The sequence below is a fragment of the Crotalus tigris genome, unplaced genomic scaffold (assembly GCF_016545835.1).
Source record: "Crotalus tigris isolate CLP2741 ecotype Arizona unplaced genomic scaffold, ASM1654583v1 scf7180000017744.3724543626:3957646, whole genome shotgun sequence".
In the NCBI taxonomy this organism is placed as follows: domain Eukaryota; kingdom Metazoa; phylum Chordata; class Lepidosauria; order Squamata; family Viperidae; genus Crotalus; species Crotalus tigris.
In genome coordinates, this window is record NW_024096611.1 from 1,252,296 (window position 1) to 1,270,133 (window position 17,838).

The following is a 17,838-nucleotide window of genomic DNA, read 5'->3' on the forward strand; positions in this document are numbered from 1 at the left end:
ATATCCTGGTTGGCCATATGCCACAAAGGGCTTGATAGATAACCATTTCCTGAATCTCACCCAGAGACTCCCTGGGGCCAATTGTCTCACAGAGAAGAGTCTTTCTGGTATCCCTTTTCCAGATTTAAGGTATCACTGGTGACAGGGTTTGGAACATTCGAGAGAGCAGACCTGCAATCTGTTTTTAATTCTAGAGTGAATTTTGGCTAAAGGAAATGTGGAAAGGGCATTTTTAGAACATTCTCCAATGTGTGGAATTTAATCCCCCTAATTGCTTAAGGTCATTTGTGGATGATGGGAATGAACAACAGCTACATACACACACACCCATCAGGAACTTCCCCCCCCCATCAATATGCAGATGTTAGATCATTGTATAATTTCAAAAATGTTGTGGGTGTGAAGACATTGTGACCAGAAGGCTGTTTCAGATAACTTACACTTTTTGATGTCATTAGGATGTGACTTTCCCCTCAAGATATCTCTCTTTCTCTCTCTGGTCCCTCCTCCACATGAGAAATGCAAACTTGGGGGAATATAGCACCTTAATCTCTGTCATCCTTCATGGAACTAAAATGCCTTTATAAAAGATTGATGAAGTTAACTTCTAGTGAAGTGAAATATAAACATGACTTTTTGATGAGAATAATATATAGGGCATGTTTTAATGTTTCCAAGTACAGTCTTCTGTATAAGGAAATGTTTTGCTATGATTTGTTATGGGTGAATATGCTTGGGTTTTATTTAACTATGCAAAGAGGATTTGTGTATTAGCAACAAAAATACAGTGGGGCTCCAATGAGCCCCTTTAGGGTAAAATGAGTTCTAAACACTCAAGGTGTACAGATACCACGTTCCCTTTGACACTCAATTATACACAAACCATTGCTTTCTCTTATCCCACACCAAGCTATGTAGGTCTGCTGCAGCTGATGCTGTTAGTCAGAAAATTGCACAGATTTCAGTTTCCTTTAAAAACAAATCAGAAAGAAGATTATTCAAGCAATAGGGAATAATGAAGGCTAAGACAGCCACAAATAGAAGATTATGATACTTAATCAACCCATCCCTCACTTCCCAAATTAAATTATATAAACAAACAGGACAGTTGCATAATGAACACCTAGCTTGGGGCACCCAAATGGCACCTCAAAGTTAGTGAACCACAAAAATCTAGTTATATTTCTCTTTGCTAGTCATAATGACTTACAGAAAACTTAACTGCCTACAGCATTTGAATTAGTTTTTTGGGTTTGCTTTAATATGGAATGAGGGTCATTAGAAAAGGTGGTAATTGAGTTCTATTATGTTAATGATAAAGGACTGTGCCTAAACAGTGACAAAGAGGAAGAAGGAAACTTTCTGCCTCATAAAGCATAGCAAGACAGAAGGATGGAAAAAAGAAAGGTGATATGCTTATTGTGTATCACAGGGCTTCCTTCCTGCTCACCAGATACTTAATCACCCTGTTCCTTCCTTCCTTCCTTCCTTCCTTCCTTCCTTCCTTCCTTCCTTCCTTCCTTCCTTCCTTCCTTCCTTCCTTCCTTCCTTCCTTCCTTCCCTCCCTCCCTCCCTCCCTCCCTCCCTTCTCAGTTTATTTTTTTAGTCCCATAGCATCTAACATTTTCATATTGATATAGTTTTTGAATGGTGGGCATCTCTGGAAGTTGATCTTGTAACAGAGTATATGTAAACATACTGGAAGATTTCTAGTTTTGCTGTAGTTCAGTTGGATTTCTTTTGTCTCTGTACAATATTAAGTGAAAACTATTCTTTAAAAAAATCTTTGCCCTTTAATCTTTCTGCAGGATATTATGAGATCAACATTTAGCCTGACCTCCAAAAAAGCTTAGCAGAGTTGAAAATGATTACTATGGGAAATCCAAAGGCTGTAGACTAAATTGGAAGTTGCAAAAAATATCCCAGGACAAAGCAGTGATATATTATGCCCATATTATGGCTAAAAATTTGTCATCAATGCAATGAATAGAATCTGAAGTTGACTTGTTGGATTCTGCACTTATGTGATCTCCAGACATAATTAGTCAAGTTCCAATTATTCTAGGAAGCTTTCTGCAGGCTGGTTTCCTCCCAATGTGGGCTTAATTACAATGTGGGCTTAATTACAATTCATACTTGACCTGTCTGGGAATTCTGGTGTGTGAGGTTCCACACCCTTAGTAAGACACAAAGTTGGGGAAAGCTATTGTGCTCTATTTATATGCAATGTGCTGATGTATACACGTGTGTGAGAGACAGATTGTGACTCGCAGACTCTTTTTTTTTGTTTGCCATTAAATGCAATGTCTGGAATAAGAGATGAGTAGGAAGGATTGTGACTCAGAGGCTTTCAGCCCATTTGATGTATGATTTTTTTTTTACTAAGCAAGGCTACATATCATTTATTCATTTTTTTTTAAATAATTATGCCTCCTTTGTAAAGTAATTAACTATTTCCCCAGCATCTGAGTTTCTATCTTGCTGTGTCCAAGAAGTTCACAGCTTTATGCTTTCTGTCTCCTTAGGGAATAATCCTCTCTCATTTATTTACAATGCTTATCAGGAATCCTGATATTCCTTTATATAGGCAATAAAGCCTATGTAAAGTTTCTAGCACAGGGGTGTCAAACTGCCAGCCCGCTGACCAGATGCGTCATGGCGAAACCGCACCCATCCCATTATCGGCAATGGGAAAAAAAGTCACGACACGTCACAACATGTCACGTGATGTTGCGAGTTTGACACCCCTGTTCTAGCAGAAAAATTCATCTCATTTTATAATAATTCTGCTCTCTGGAACTATTCATTGTATATTTGCTGGGGGACCTTTTTCTAGATTTGGTAAAATATAAAGTGTGTATGTGTATGGGGGGAGTGTTGTTATCCTCTCCAAGACTGTTGGCATCAAAAGGCATTATGTCACAAAGAATCTGATGTAGTGATGTGGAGTTTTTTTGTGCTGCTGTGCCAGAAGCATCAGTCAGGTTTGCTGTTTGGGTATCATCCCCCTGCCATTCAATGGCATACCTTCCAGGGCTACTTAAGCTGATTTCTGGAATGGTGGGGGAGTTCCCCAGCCAATAGTGTTGGAGACATCAATCTATCTATCTCATAGCAAGTGGTCTAGAATGGTCCAGGAGTTCATAGCTAACATGACAGCTGTGAATCAAGGACCCAGAACACATCAAAGGCCACATACTAGATCTGGTTTTAATATCAAGGCAGACAAAATGTGATTTGAAAGGGGAAGTGGCATTCAACTTTGTCCCTCATCATGGACAGATAATTCTTTGGTTGGTTTGGAATTTTGCACTGCAACATCCTCTCCACAGAGAGGAAGGACCTGTTAGATTGGGTCCTTCTCCTGCAGGTAACTAATGGATCCTGTGCATTTTCAGATGGCTTTTGGGGAATTTCATGAGGATCAGGTAGGTAATTTGGCTGACACTGTGGTCACTGGAATAAAGAATCATCCAGGGAGTGGGCCAGATTGTACCAGAATAGTATATTGAAATGGAGGGTAATGGAGCAGTTTAGACATAGAGCACTGTTAGAGAAAGATTTATCTGGAGTCTGAGTCACATTCAAACTTACACAGTGGATATTTGAATGACAAAAATAAATATTTTGTGGTCCTTATTGCATTGGCTGAATGCCACTCAATGATCCTTTTTAAGAAACTTGCTTCCTTTTAAGAAAAGTTACTTATTTCCTTTTAGGAAAAGTTGCTTTAAAAAGACTATTGGCTGAATGCCACCCAATGATCTTTCTTAAGAAACTTGCTTCCTTTTAGGAACAAAATATTTGAAAGGTATGAAGCATTCTTGCAACATTTGGCAGACAAAACAAATTCAAGAGCAGTTGGACTCCAGTTGGACAATACAAACAGAAATGATTGGTGCCACATCTTTGAAATAATCTGGGATAATTTTGAGCCTGTGAATCTCAGGAACTGGATGGGTCCCTCTACAGTGTAGTTCTACCACTTCAAAAAGAGGATTTCTAGTCTTCATGGTTGGTTAAGACCTCCCATGAAATGGCAGGAGATTGCAGCTGAACAATAACCAACCCTTGTGAAGAAGAGTTTCTGTGATCTCTAAAGAAGGCTGTAATGTATTCCATATTTAAAAAAGCCTTTGCTCAGTCCAACTGTTTCACACAACTTTAATATCATGGTCTAAATAGGATGCAATTAATTTAGCCCTGCACAAACTGGTCTCAGTACATCTGGAGGCATCACACAAAAAAAATCTCATATGAAAAACAATGTTCCATCAAAGTTCAATTAATCAAACTTTTGGAGGGGAAGAAATGAAAACTAGCTTAGCGATGAAGCTAAGGATACAAAGACAATGGTTTCTCTTCTCCTGCTACTGTTCTCAGACAATTGATAGTCAGGGGATGTTGTCTTTGAATCTGAACATTTCCTTGTGAACCATCCCTGAATTTGCCTAATGGATTAAAACTATATCGTGGCAATGAATTTCATGTGATGAAGAACTTTATTTCACTACTGTAGTGTTATGGACTGGGTCAATCAAATTATATTAGGTAAGAAAGGGAGCAAGACTGAGTGGTTGGCTGACTGATTGATTGCATTATGCTTCACTTGATACTCCTCTATCTTGACTTTCTTGTTACTCAACTAAAATGCCTCCAACCATGTTATAATCTTTCTAGGGGAATAATTCCAATCCTCTTCCTCTTTCTCTTCCTCCCACCATTTCAGCTGCTATTCATACATTTCCAGCAGTACAATAGCCTTTTTGAAATCATATGAAATCTCTATGCATACTATTCCAAGTGTGAGTGTATCTTCAATCGGTGAAAGAGTGTTACAGTATATTAGCTACACATACAATTTACAACCTTTTGTTGTACTTCATTTGATTTTTTTTAAATTAAGGAAACAGATGTGGCTTTTACATCCAGCTTTGTGCATCTTCAAATTCATGAACTCTGCTACATATGCTCCATATTATGGAGCTTTTAGTAACATAAGATTGGTGCTCAGGGACATGAGTTTGTAATGCTTTAATATGCTTCCCAGACCATTTAGGTGATATTAACTACATTTGGGGACCAATGAATTAAATGAAGCTGAAGTGCACCAGTAACATTTAAATGAATCCATTCATGATGAGAACATCTTAATTGTTTCTGGTTTACGATCATTCCATTTTACTACTTGGCAATGGCGCTAAAGATGTGTAATTGTTATTGTAGGAGAAAACTGTTGCTTTCTTGAAAAGCCCTTCTGTTGCTGTGAGTTTTTGACTTTCAGGTTTGATCTGTTTCCCCAACCCTTGTCTATCTTTTGGGGAGTAACATAAAAATGCCAATTGTTTAGGGTTTTTCTACCTGCTGTCTTTTTCAGTACCTGCAACAAGAAGGCTGTGTAAGATTACTGAAAATGAAGTTAGAATAACTGGACTGCCGTCTGTTGTGATCACAGCCTATCCATCAATAGAAGTTAGTCATCAGCATTAGAGGACAACAATTGCAAGGACAAACTATGGTCAGCCCAGCCTGGATCTGGAGCATGACTACAGTTCTTCATAGGTGGCCTTGCCACAAATTTCTTTTGGGACCTGAGCATTTTTTTCCATACCAAGCTATCATATGCCAGCTGAAAGAATGGCACTCACAGAGGGTATGAAGAAAGCACCAATGATAGGCTTGAACAACCACTCAAGTTGCTCCACATCTGAGCTCTGTCTCGAGCTCCATTGTACAGCCTGTTGGTTTTCTGCTCTGGGTCTATCTTTGATGTATGGATTACATGTTCTGATATAAAGCTAAGCACTTTAAAGCTTTGAGGCCTCTAAAGCAGGGGTTCTCAACCTTGGCAACTTTAAGACTTGTGGACTTCAACTCCCAGAATTCCTCAGCCAGCTTTGCTGGCTGAGGAATTCTGGGAGTTGAAGTCCACAAGTCTTAAAGTTGCCAAGGTTGAGAACCCCTGCTCTAAAGCATTACTGAAGATGTTCTTAGTAGGGTGAGACTTTCAGCATGTTGCCATCTTGCTCAGCTGATCTTGGAGAGGTTTTTTGGCATGCACTCACGGCCACAGTGATAGGTCCACACCTGGGCCTAACATCTCCCAAACTGTTTCAATTTTAGTAAATTTGAAAGTAGAAATAGGGCTGGAGTTTAGGAGAATTTGGAAGGAGACTGTATTATTTCGATTAAAGTCTTTCAAGTAATAGAATGTGAGGAGTGTCCACAGGGTGTGGTTACAAGAAAAAGAAAAAAGTCAAAATGGTGGCCACAATGGCACCATTGAAACTCTGCCTGTTTTGTTATATATGTCACACATAATAGGCAGAACTTTGATTGCACCCTTGTAATCAATCATCTTATTTTTTTTTAACCATACCCTAAGGATATTTTTTGATACGGTAAGCCAGCATGTTAGATTATCTACAAGTAAATATTTTTAAAAAGCTAAAAAGTCATCTTTGATCCATACATAACAATCTTCTAACTAAACACTGTAACTCTGTGTGGTATCTGGCAGCACAAGGCTCGGCTTCAGATGCCTGTAATTATGGGAAAGGAAGTCCCTGAATCGCAACCCCAGATGAGATCATGTCCCACTAGTGTTGTTGTGTGAGTGAGCCAAACTCAAAGATAAAATGCCTCCTTCCTCCTGTGAGAAGCCCCAGCACAAACCTGAATGTTTGCTTTAAACTCTTTTAGCCCTCTTTGTTTTAGAGAACTCCCAGATAGAAAAGAAAACTATTAAAAAGTAAAAACAAAACAAAACCAGAATAATATATTTGCAGATGAGAAGGAATTTAAGGTTTTTAAACAAACCAGCCTACCTGGGAGATAGAGATGAGGCATTACACTCTGGAAATTCCTTGCTTTAAAAAAGCTCATCATTTTGTTACACCCAGCTTGTCTTCAAAAAGCAGAAGGGGTTCTACCTGGACTTCTAAAGCTGGGTATATGCTGATCACGATCTCTCAAATCAGAATCCCCAGTAATTAAAATTTAGCCATTTAACTGGCCTTGATTGCTCTCGTAAAGCTAAGGAGTGTTATGCTGGCAAGTAACTGGATGGGAGACAATCAAAAAATTCTAGGACTAAGAGTAGACTGAAATATTGGGGGGAAAAAACTTTCTGGAAGGAGGCTATGGTAAATCACTTCCATATCATCACCAGCATGGAATAAATTATAGATATTTATAATTATAGGATTTCCTTAATATTTCATACTTAAACTTTCAAACATGTGGAAATCATATTTTGGTCGAAAAAAATAAAAGAAATAAAAGAGAGCTTCTGAAATAAAAAGAGAGCTTCTGGGACTGACATACAAGTCCATACAGAGATTCTGCTAGTTAGTCTGCTTTAAGGTGCAGAAAACGCTGAATAAACGTGCTGAAGGAAGAGTAAATTGAAGAATTTGGACTTAATGCCGTTTTAGTTCCGCTGATTTCAGTGGAAATAAACTCATCTAAATGTGTGATCCTCTACAATTTTTTTCTCTTAAGAAGCCCCCAAAGTCTGACTAATAGGAAAGTTATTCAAGGAGACTGCAAGACAATTGCTTTTTGTTTTGCTTAAAACTGTTTTACACAAAATAAAATGTTGCATATTGACATATTGTTGCATTAAAATGTTGACATTGCAGCAATGGTCATTCTTGGCATTTTTAGATACTCAGCAAGTGGTTTTGTACAAGCTGTACCAAATCTCCAGAGGGAAACATTTCCATGGAGAAGGTAATCTATAAAGCCACAAAGGAGTTAGAGGCCCTCAGAGTTGACTATTACCATCAAAGGTTTTAGTTATTAATTCATGCAAAATTCAAGGTGTGGCTATATCAGGGAATAAAGTCCCTCCCCTTGGCAACACCGTAGGGCTAAAGGCAAGGGTCAGGATGAACTGCTTTTTCCTAAATCTTAATTTGTGGCATGTGATGGTTGTGAAGATCCAGGCAGAGCAGCAAACTATCAAAGGAGCATGAGCAAGTATAGGAGCCCTTCAAAAGGATCAGACCCCTGCCATGCCTTCTGTCACGACTGCAGGCACAATTGCAGGGATAGGACCTGAGGAACTTCCACATCTTTCAACGTCAAGGATATTCAAGTAGCTGTTTAGGCTTTTTCTAGGTATCTTTTCCTCTTCTGGCAGCATCAGATACTGTACTGTAGTGGCGAGGCAACTCTTTTCCTTGCAATGGGTCAAAGAGGCATCAGTTGGCATATGGCATACATCTCAAAAGGATGAGATGTAATGCGTGCTATCATGCAAGTGATGACTTTAGATAACCAGCCATTCAACTGGTGGAAAAAGCTGGAGTTTGGGGGCTTCTCCATCTGATAACCCCTGACTATTGGAACCTCCCATGCTCCATTCTCAATAGGGCAGCAGAGTTCTTTGCGCTGTCTATTTTCCCCACAACAATAACTTTGTAATTTGAGTTCAGCCGGGGTTCTATGCCTAAGGAGACCAGACCTCATGGACTGCCAGTTTCTAGGCCATCACATTGTAAACAGCAAGCTTCAACCTTCATCTCAGGTACTTAATCCAGTCAAAGAGGAGAATGTAGGGAGTAAGCACTTCTCATCTCTACTTCTAAGCGCCATGGTGCAACAGTGCTTAGAATGCAGTATTGCAAGCTCACTGCCAGAGGTTCAATCCTCACTGGCTCAAGGTTGACTCAGCCTTCCATCCTTCTGAGCTCAGTAAAATGAGCACCCAGATTGTTGCTGACTCTGTAAACTGCTTAGAGAGGGCTGAAAAGCACTATGAAGTGGTGTATAAGGTTAATTGGTATTCATTATGGACTGCTGGTAGTAGGGTGAAAATGAAGGGAAGCTGCTGCTATAGGCACCAACACATCCAATGATGAAGCACTCAAACATAGGTTGGTGTTGCTTCATGAGAACTTCCTGACAGTGAGAACAATTAATCAGTGGAACAGCTTGCCTCCAGAAGCAGTAAATGCTCCAACACTGGAAGTTTTTAAGAAGAGACTGGACAGCCATTTGTCCGAAATGGTGTAGGGTTTCCTGCCCGAGCAGGGGGTTGGACTAGATGACCTCCAAGGTCCCTTCCAACTTTACTACTATTACTATTATTATTTTAAAAAAAATTAATGTATCCATGAATTGTATGCTAGAGTGTTGACTGTCTGGACATAAACATCTCAGTGGAGGCTTGTAAGATTACATCTTGTAAGATTGCTAGTAGTTGCTCTCAAAATGTGAAGTTGAAGTGGATCTGGACCACCAGTGCCATCCATCCTGATCCCTGTTGTTCCCATCAGGCACAACAGAGGGCCATGCATGTCGACCTTTCTGACTGCAGGGAGTGGAAATTCATGGCCAAGGCAACTTCTGAACTTAAACTGTTTTTTATGGTGAACTCCTCTGGTTCAGAGACAGCCTTCCAGAGCCAAGTTCTATTTCTGGTTGTTTTCTTAGAAAAGTTGATGGGAGAACCAGAAAAGAAACTAGAGTCAGATCTGTGTGAAACAAGGGGTATGTCTTTAGGTGAGAGACCTGGTTTGTTTGTTTGTTTGTTTTTGTATCACTACAATCCCAAGGGGCTCTTTGAGTCTTGCATCATAAGCTTTCAAAATACAACAATATAATGAAAGTGTAAAAATACTCATAATTAAAATTAATCTTGTTATTGGGTATCTCCTAATTAAATAATTAGTTAATAATTGCATTGGGTATCTCCCAACCGAACATGCTATTGAAGGCTCTTCTAAACAGTCATGTTTTTACTAACTTCTTAAATACTGGGAGGGAAGATATATAAAACATTTCCAGAAGAAAGCTGTTCCTGAGTTTAAGGACCATAAGGGAGAAGTACTGATTTCTGGCTCTTCTTCCACAAATTTGCATGGGGGAAACCCTCAGCATCCACACACAGAATATGCAAACTGGACAGGTAGAGTCTGTTTGAAGCAGATAATCCTGGTAACAGAAGCAGCTCAAGTGGAGAACATTAGACAAGGCTACAGCCAGGAAGAATGGAATGTTTGGTCATTGGTCATAGAGGCAATAGCAGCAGAACCCAGGACCCAGTTCAGGCATAGGTTGTCTACTGGTTGTTACCTTTCAGTTCTCTGCTACATGAGAAAATCAAAGGAAAGTGAGGACAACTATTTTTCTCCAGTTGCTCCAGCAAAATATTTATCATTGGACATATTGAAGTACATCCTTCATATTGAAGGAAGGATACTTTTGAACAATGGACATAGCAGTTAATTTTGAGCTTATCTTCATATATCCTGAATGAACAATGTTATTGTTCTAAATTGACATGGGGCAAGTTTTCATGTTTTTCATTATTTTTTTTCTAGAGTATTACAACTCTCCAGTAGATGAATCCATCTCTCCAAAGAAGTGCAAGAATATTCCCCATCTTGATTTGAGAAGCTCCTTGCCCTCTTCTGAATGGACATTGGTCAGATTTACCCCAGAAGAAGAGAAAGCTCATCACAAACCTATGGCAGTCCAAGTCCTAGTAACCAGTGATGGAAGCAGGTATTGTTTACTGATGCAAATTTACTTCCTTGAATGAGTCAGAGCCAGAAATGTTAGGACTCACTTGTCAGAGTAAATAGAAATCTGAGAGAAGAAAGAATGATGTACCAGGAACACTGAAGTCTTGCAGCTTGCACGAAGCTTTTGTGGGCATATGATTCACTGGCAGGAAATCTTTGCATCCCACGCAGTCTGAGTAATACAGGGTGGGGTGGGGGATTAAATCCAGATTAGTTTTGACAAGAACAGTAAAAAATACAGTATGTAAACAGCTATTGAAGTTTACAAGAAAGCAGCTTATAGAATACAAATATACAGTATATATTTCTTGGTTTCTTTTGCACTGGGTTTCCTCAACTTTTTGTCCTTCCAGTTCCATCATTAGCATTTCTTTCTTTTTGAAGAACTGTCAATAACTTGATAGGCTTTCAGTAGTGTGACCTGAGGAGGTGTTATTTTTTTTTCATTTTTGTTGGCTGAGAGTTATGGTGGTTGTAATTCAACACATCTGGAGGGCACATGTCCAGAAATAGAACACCTATCAAAAGAAAAAATATAGCAAAGTCCACCAATGATGCTTATTACAGAACTGAGGGAAAAATACTGTACCTATGTGAATGGTTGATTAGTTGTTTTGTACCACTTGCTGGCCATGTTTAAGGCAACCAGCTTTTTTTACTCTTGGATTCCTAGCTCAGAACTAGAATGTGATCTTTCTGGCAATTCAGCCATTTCTGCATCCTCAGAAAAGATGTTGTCATTGCCTGAGCCCATCTGGAATTGCCTCCCATCTTCGAAAAGTTCTCCACTGTTTACCACAAATTTGGAGAAGGGAAAGGATTGCCTTGAAAAATCCAAAGCTGCTAATGGTAAGTTTCTATAAGCACTATATCTCCCTGATTTCACCAAAAGGCACTGAAACAATTCAAGACATACCCATTGATAAAGTGTTATGAGGTTCAGAAGATGTGAATGCAGTTGAATTGAGCGGCACAGAGGCCTGGAGTTGAAGAGGCTCACCTCCCACTTGGAAGGTTGAGAATGCAATCCTAGGTAGAGACAGATGTTTCTTTATCAGGGTGCAAAGAGAAAATATCTGCTGTGAACTCTGCATATATATCAGGAAGGGCATCGGACCACTAAATGCTCAGCTCCAGTGCTTTTTTTGTAAAAATAAAAGGTGCCAGAACTCACACACATTATACAACCCGCCTTGCCTACCCTACAAGGTTCTATCCAAAAAAGGTGCCAGAACTCCGTTCTTGGCATTCTATGACAAAAAAAGCCCTGCTCAGCTCCATTCAGTCACCCTGACTCCATCCCCACTCAAGAGATTACAGGGTTGAAAAAGAAAAAAATGCAGTTGAATTAAACAAATTCACTTGTGGATGCTGGGTTCTCTATTTTCTCAAGTACTTTTTAGCTATCTCAGTTCACTTTAGCATTAGATAATTAAGCCAAAGATAGACTCCAGGGCATAGATTTTTATGCAGAGTAGCATCGTAAAATACTAGCAATAGTAGTAAAGTTGGAAGGGACCTTGGAGGTCATCTAGTCCAACCCCCTGCTCAGGCAGGAAACCCTACACCATTTCGGACAAATGGCTGTCCAGTCTCTTCTTAAAAAGTTCCAGTGTTGGAGCATTTACTGCTTCTGGAGGCAGGCTGTTCCACTGGTTAATTGTTCTCACTGTCAGGAAGTTTCTCCTTAGTTCTAGGTTGCTTCTCTCCTTGATTAGTTTCCACCCGTTGCTTCTCGTCCTGCCTTCAGGTGCTTTGGCAAATAGCTTGTTTCCCTCTTCTTTATGGCAGCCCCTGAGATATTGGAATACTGCTATCATGTCCCCCCTTGTCCTTACTTCTTAACAACTGAATCCAATATAACAATAATGCAGACAATTGAGTTGATATATTTATAAAATGTACCATTATATAAAATAATACTGATAAAACTCTGAAAAAGAATGCTTTCCATACATCCAACTTTTGTTACATGCTTTCTAAAATAATAGAACTTTATTTTGTTTCAAGTTGCTTGGCCTTTTTAACTTGACCTGCTCTCTGCAGATACAGGCTTCTAAAAAGAGTTTCCTGCAATGTAGAATTGCTCAGGGAGAAGAAATTGATTGTTTGCTCTGTCCATTCCATAATCAATACAACTGTAAAACAATAGCTTGATTAAATCTATGCTTTATGTATTTTAATAGATATCGAAGCAAATATATTTTAATGTCCTCTTCTTTTAATCCTAGTACAGGTAGTCCTTGACTTAGACCACAATTGAGCCCAAAATTTATGTTGCTAAGTGAGAAATTTGTTAAGTGGGTTTTGCCCCATTTTCTTGCCACATTTGTTAATTCAATCATTGAAGTTGTTAAAGTAGTAACATGGTTGCTAAGTGAATCTAGTTTCTCCATTGACTTTGCTTGTCAGAAAGTTGTAAAAGTTGAAAAATGGTCGTAAGTCACTTTTTTCAGTGCTGTTACAACTTTGGTCACTAAGTGAACTGTTGTAAGTCGAGGACAACCCATACTGCAGCCAAGAATCTGTACAAATTAAATTTCTCTTTTTAAAGGAAAGCTTTTGAAATGCACAGCAAATGCACAGTATCTGACTGAAGTCACTTCCATGGAGTAACCGCCATATATCTTCCCTCTCTTACACATTGTGTTTTACACATACACACACACACTGAGAGAGAAAGAGTCATAATTCCCCCCCCCCTCTTCAGCTTCCACACTGCTTTTTTCCAAAGTGATCCATAAGGATCCCTGGTACATAACGTATTTTCCCCTTTGGGGCCTCCCTTATCCTCAGCTTTCTATCTCCCACACTGCTGTGTTTCGCACTGTCATTGTTTGCTTGATCAACAGGATTAACTTTTTCCTTGAAGTCAGTTGTGAGAATTATATAACTTCACCAATGAAAAACAAATGTTTCATTTTCTCCCTTATTCTGGAGTGAAAAAAAAAACTGCAGACAAGAGAAACAATAGAGATATAGAAATGGTTGGGCATAAATGAGTTCTTGTGCTACAACATTCTGCAAAAAATGGAATAAATTGAGGGTTAAACAGCTGAGCCATGGCCTAAGTCAGTGTTTCCCAAACTTGACAATTTTAAGGCATGTGGACTTCAACTCCCAGAATTTCACAGCCAGCATTGCTGGCTGTGGAATTCTGGGAGTTGAAGTCCACATGCCTTAAAATTGTCAAGTTTGGGAAACACTGGCCTAAGTGAAAAACAGATTGGAGAACAGTGCCATCTAGTGGCCTATATTTAAATATTTATCAGCCCACTTGAAATGATTAGGTGTCATTGCCTTAGAAAAATTGTAATTTTTTAACTCTTCTTCTTGAAATGTAAACTTCTTGAGCGAACTGTTCTGTGAAGATGGCTTGACTGAATTTTTTATTGCTATGAATTGCAACTGGTTTTGTCAAATATGGATGATAAGGAGGGGTAGGATGTCAAATTTTACTCTCCAGTTATGGAATAACTCCAAAACAGATATCCAAGAAAAACAAATTCAAATTTAAAATCTCATTGTGCTTACTGTTAAAGTTTGGAACTTCCTGTGTTTTAGCAAATGCCTTTTGTAGCTATTTTTTCCTATTTTTCCCCTCTAGCATTACAACGAGCCTACACTCTTCGTGACTCTTCTTCATCAAAAAAATACCAGAACTGGAAAAAGAAAATTCAATCCAGTAAGATATAACCTGACTAAAATTACTCATTTAGCTACATTCTTCCACAAACAATTTCATTTATGTTCAACTTTCACGTATGCCAATTTTACAACCTTTGTGCTACGGATGTTAAGCCAATCACTTCAGGTATTAAGTGAATCGCACAAGTTGTTAACTGAACCCAGCTTCCCCCATTGAGTGTGCTTGTTGGGATTCGGCTGGGAAGATCACAAATGGTGATCACCTGGGATTTTGCAACTGTCATAAATAGACATGGTTGCCAAACACCCAAATTTTGTTCACATGACTATGCTACAACAGTCATAAATGTGAGGACAAGTTGTAAGTCACTTTTTTCAGTGCCGTTGTAACTTCAGTCGCTAAAAGAATGTTTGCAAGTCAAGAACTACCTGTAATGTCCACCTAGTCTCATGACTTGATTATGATTACTTTTAAGGAAATTGCTTTGATATAAGAGAAGACGTGGGAAAGCCACTTAATCATTTTTTTAAAATTTTGCTTCCCTGTTTCTATTGACTATTTGTAAAACAGTTTTCCCTCTTTAGAATTTCAACGATATGAGAGCCACATAGGATGGACTTTGTAATACTTGTAACATGAGTTTTGTAGTATTGTTGCACTGAATAACTAACATGGATTTTCCAGCATTTTAATTTGCATTATTTCTCTTCCTCTTTTAAATGTATTGTTAATAATTGGCCACAAGTCTAACCTAACAAGAAGACTGTAAAAGCTTTATTGTAGAAACCAATACAGACTTTTTGATATATTATAAATACTTTCATTTTCAGCTGTTACCAAGCCTCAATCAACAAAGCAAGCATTTGAGCCCATTCAGTGCTGGGAAAAAAAATGTGAATGTATCTTTACATTTAAAGTACATTGTAGATTCATTTACATTACTCTCAGATAGGAGATTTCTTCATTTTCCTTTCTAGAACACAGCTTGGTCCACCTGGCCTGCGAATCACCTGCTGTGCAGCCTGATCCCTCTCAGCTCTTTTGAGTTCCATTCTTAGTGATGAGACTCTATAATCTTTGGTATCTCAGGCCTCTCAGAAAAGGCTGACTGGAAACATATTGTTGCTTGAGGTGAAGCTATTGCCTATTTCTCCTTCTGTAGAATGGTGTAGAAGCTTCTGGGCTGGTCCTTGGATCTTTGATACTGGCAAGGGGAGGAATATCTTTCTCTGTATCTGAAAAGCAACCTAGCTCAGGCAGCCTAGTACAGATAATCCATGACCCGTTACAGTTGGAAGTTGTGACAGCAACTAAGTGAAAGAAGTCGTTAACAGCTGATCACATTGTTAAACAAATGTGCAGGTCATTAAGCGGAGCATGGGTGCCTCAGGGGCTCCAAGGGAAGCCCTAGGAGGCCTAGCACAGGCCGTATCCCCTGAGGTACCCTGTGCTCCACTTCCTGTCCCTTGGGGGTTTTGCAGGCCTGGGCCTACTTTCCACCCCACCAAGTCTCACCATCCCTCACCCTGGGCATTCATTGCACCCTTGCTTTTAGAAGACCTCCGGAGCCATTCTATTCCTAGGTCACATGGTACAATACCAGAAGAGGCCACCATTTCTGAATTATTATCTTGCTTCATCCCCCTCCCCCCCATATCATCAAGCATTTGCCATCAGAGGCCACTGTCTCACTCTAGCAAGCGAGCCCTGCTTTGACATCATACAAAATGTTCTGATATGCAGCATATTCACGAATAACAATGCCTTTATGTATTACATTTAGATATAAAAAGTCAGGTTTGCCCTAGTTGTCCAATTAGCACACAAACTAATGAACAAACAGTTTGCAAAAATCCTAATGCTTTCACAAAAGAGAGTTAGGCAGGTGGCAAAACTACCGCCACCTCATTTTTAATTTGTTCTTCTCAATTAAGCCTGTGCTTAAAATGCTGCTTATTAATTCTGCTGTCATTTTGTATTTTTTAAAATTTCCCCTGTGTGTTTGATGAGGCGTCTCCAGAGGGAGCTAAAAGCTTGTGGGAAGAATGTATTGAATGTTAACGTGTTCAAGCTAATCTATTTACTGGAATGAATTATTACCTACAATTAAAGTATTCTGCCCACCTCAACAATTATATTTTATCTGGGTAAAAACCAGAAATCTTCACAGCTAGACTTCTAGAATTCCAAAATACATCTTTGTTTTAATATTTGAATGCTGTTCTTTTAATTTTTGGAAATACAATCTGTATTATTCTCTTTAAATTGGGGTGAACTTGGGAACTGTCCTGAAAGCCCACAAAAAAGAAGTAAATTGTTAAATAAATGGCCTATTTGCTATATGTAAGTTTAGTTATATTTAAATTAACAGATAACTAAGTTTGGTTTTCTCCTGGTCCTACTTGCATTTTTATCTTGATTTTTTTTTTTTTTTTTGTAATATGGCTCTCAATACACTAGGTGTTGACCCTCAGCTCAGAAAACAATGAAAAGTCTACCTTTAAAGATTTCAGATTTAGGTATGTTGCATAGACTATATGATGTTCATGGGTGGAAAACACAGGAGGCACTTGTAAATGGAATCAGTGGTGTATACCCTGCTGTTACATACTAGTTTGCATGGGTATACATGGATAGATCAATATTCATCATATTTAACCCCATTATCTTTTGACTTCTCCCAATAAGTATTCAATGTATTAAAGACACCTGGAATATTGAAGCTGGGGATATTCTTCGAATATGTCACAAGAAAAAATAAGAGACAAAGGAGTGGATAAATAATTTGAGCAGGCATCAGCTGAAATGATGTCACTTGCTTAAAAAGCAGTAGGAGCATTGAATGTATCCAAATCTGGACAAATATTTTTGGCATTTACTATTCCAGTAACAGAAAAGTATAAATCATACTACAGTATGTGAGCCAAGAATTCCTATTGAAAGGGTGAAGGGTCCGTTGCTTCCCATGTTTCAGAGAACAAAACATTTCCACCATTACTGGTGCATGGAGGGGGGGGTACGACAACAAGTCTTTGACAGCTGCTGCTTGTGTCCCCCGCTGAGCTTAATTGGCACCACCAGGAGCTGAGCTGAGCCATTCAGTCAATAAAGAGAAGAGCTCCCTGGCCTTGAATTCCATTGTGAAGAAATCTGAAGGTTGGTGGGAAGTCGGCCAGCAGTGAAAATTCTGCTCCACAATTCTTAAGGCGGGGTTAGAGGAATATAGAGGAAGCTGTATAAATGCCTGCATGACAGGCTGTTGTAGATTTACAATAGGGGAGAATAATCTCGCCCAGCCATTAGACTGTAGCTGGATGTTCTGCAGATGACATCATGTTGGGGCTGTAGCTACCTAGTCATTGGATTTTAAAGAAATAGGTACAGAGATAATACAAAGTCTGGCCTTTTTTCCTCTTAGAGAGTAAATTTTTGTCCACGAAATATCCATGTCTCCTAAAAGGCAATATGCATAGCCAATATGCACTCTGCTACACATTTCAGATCGGAAGGGCACAATCATAGAATTATCAGAGGTCTTACAGAAACTTGGTGGCTCCCAAGGTTAGGATGCTGGGTTGACAATTGGCAGGCTCATGTTTGAGAACCAGTTACTGCCACCTCCTGCCAATCCAGCGGTTTGAAAGTGGATGATCG

General features: G+C 39.1%; 1 protein-coding gene across 16 annotated transcripts in view; it reads left to right on the forward strand.

Moving 5' to 3' along the window:
* The window catches only part of MICAL2 (microtubule associated monooxygenase, calponin and LIM domain containing 2), a 129,598-nt gene that overhangs the window by 82,179 nt on the left and 29,581 nt on the right, over nucleotides 1-17,838 (forward strand). For 13 of the 16 annotated variants that reach the window (XM_039340316.1, XM_039340319.1, XM_039340320.1 and 10 more), the window contains 3 exons: nucleotides 10,332-10,515; nucleotides 11,209-11,384; nucleotides 14,143-14,220. In XM_039340316.1, the coding sequence (XP_039196250.1) occupies nucleotides 10,332-10,515; nucleotides 11,209-11,384; nucleotides 14,143-14,220 (438 nt within the window). Of the gene's footprint in view, nucleotides 1-10,331; nucleotides 10,516-11,208; nucleotides 11,385-14,142; nucleotides 14,221-15,161; nucleotides 15,245-16,644; nucleotides 16,689-17,838 lie in introns of those variants that run through there. The other 3 variants (XM_039340329.1, XM_039340330.1, XM_039340322.1) reach the window with 3 other exon arrangements.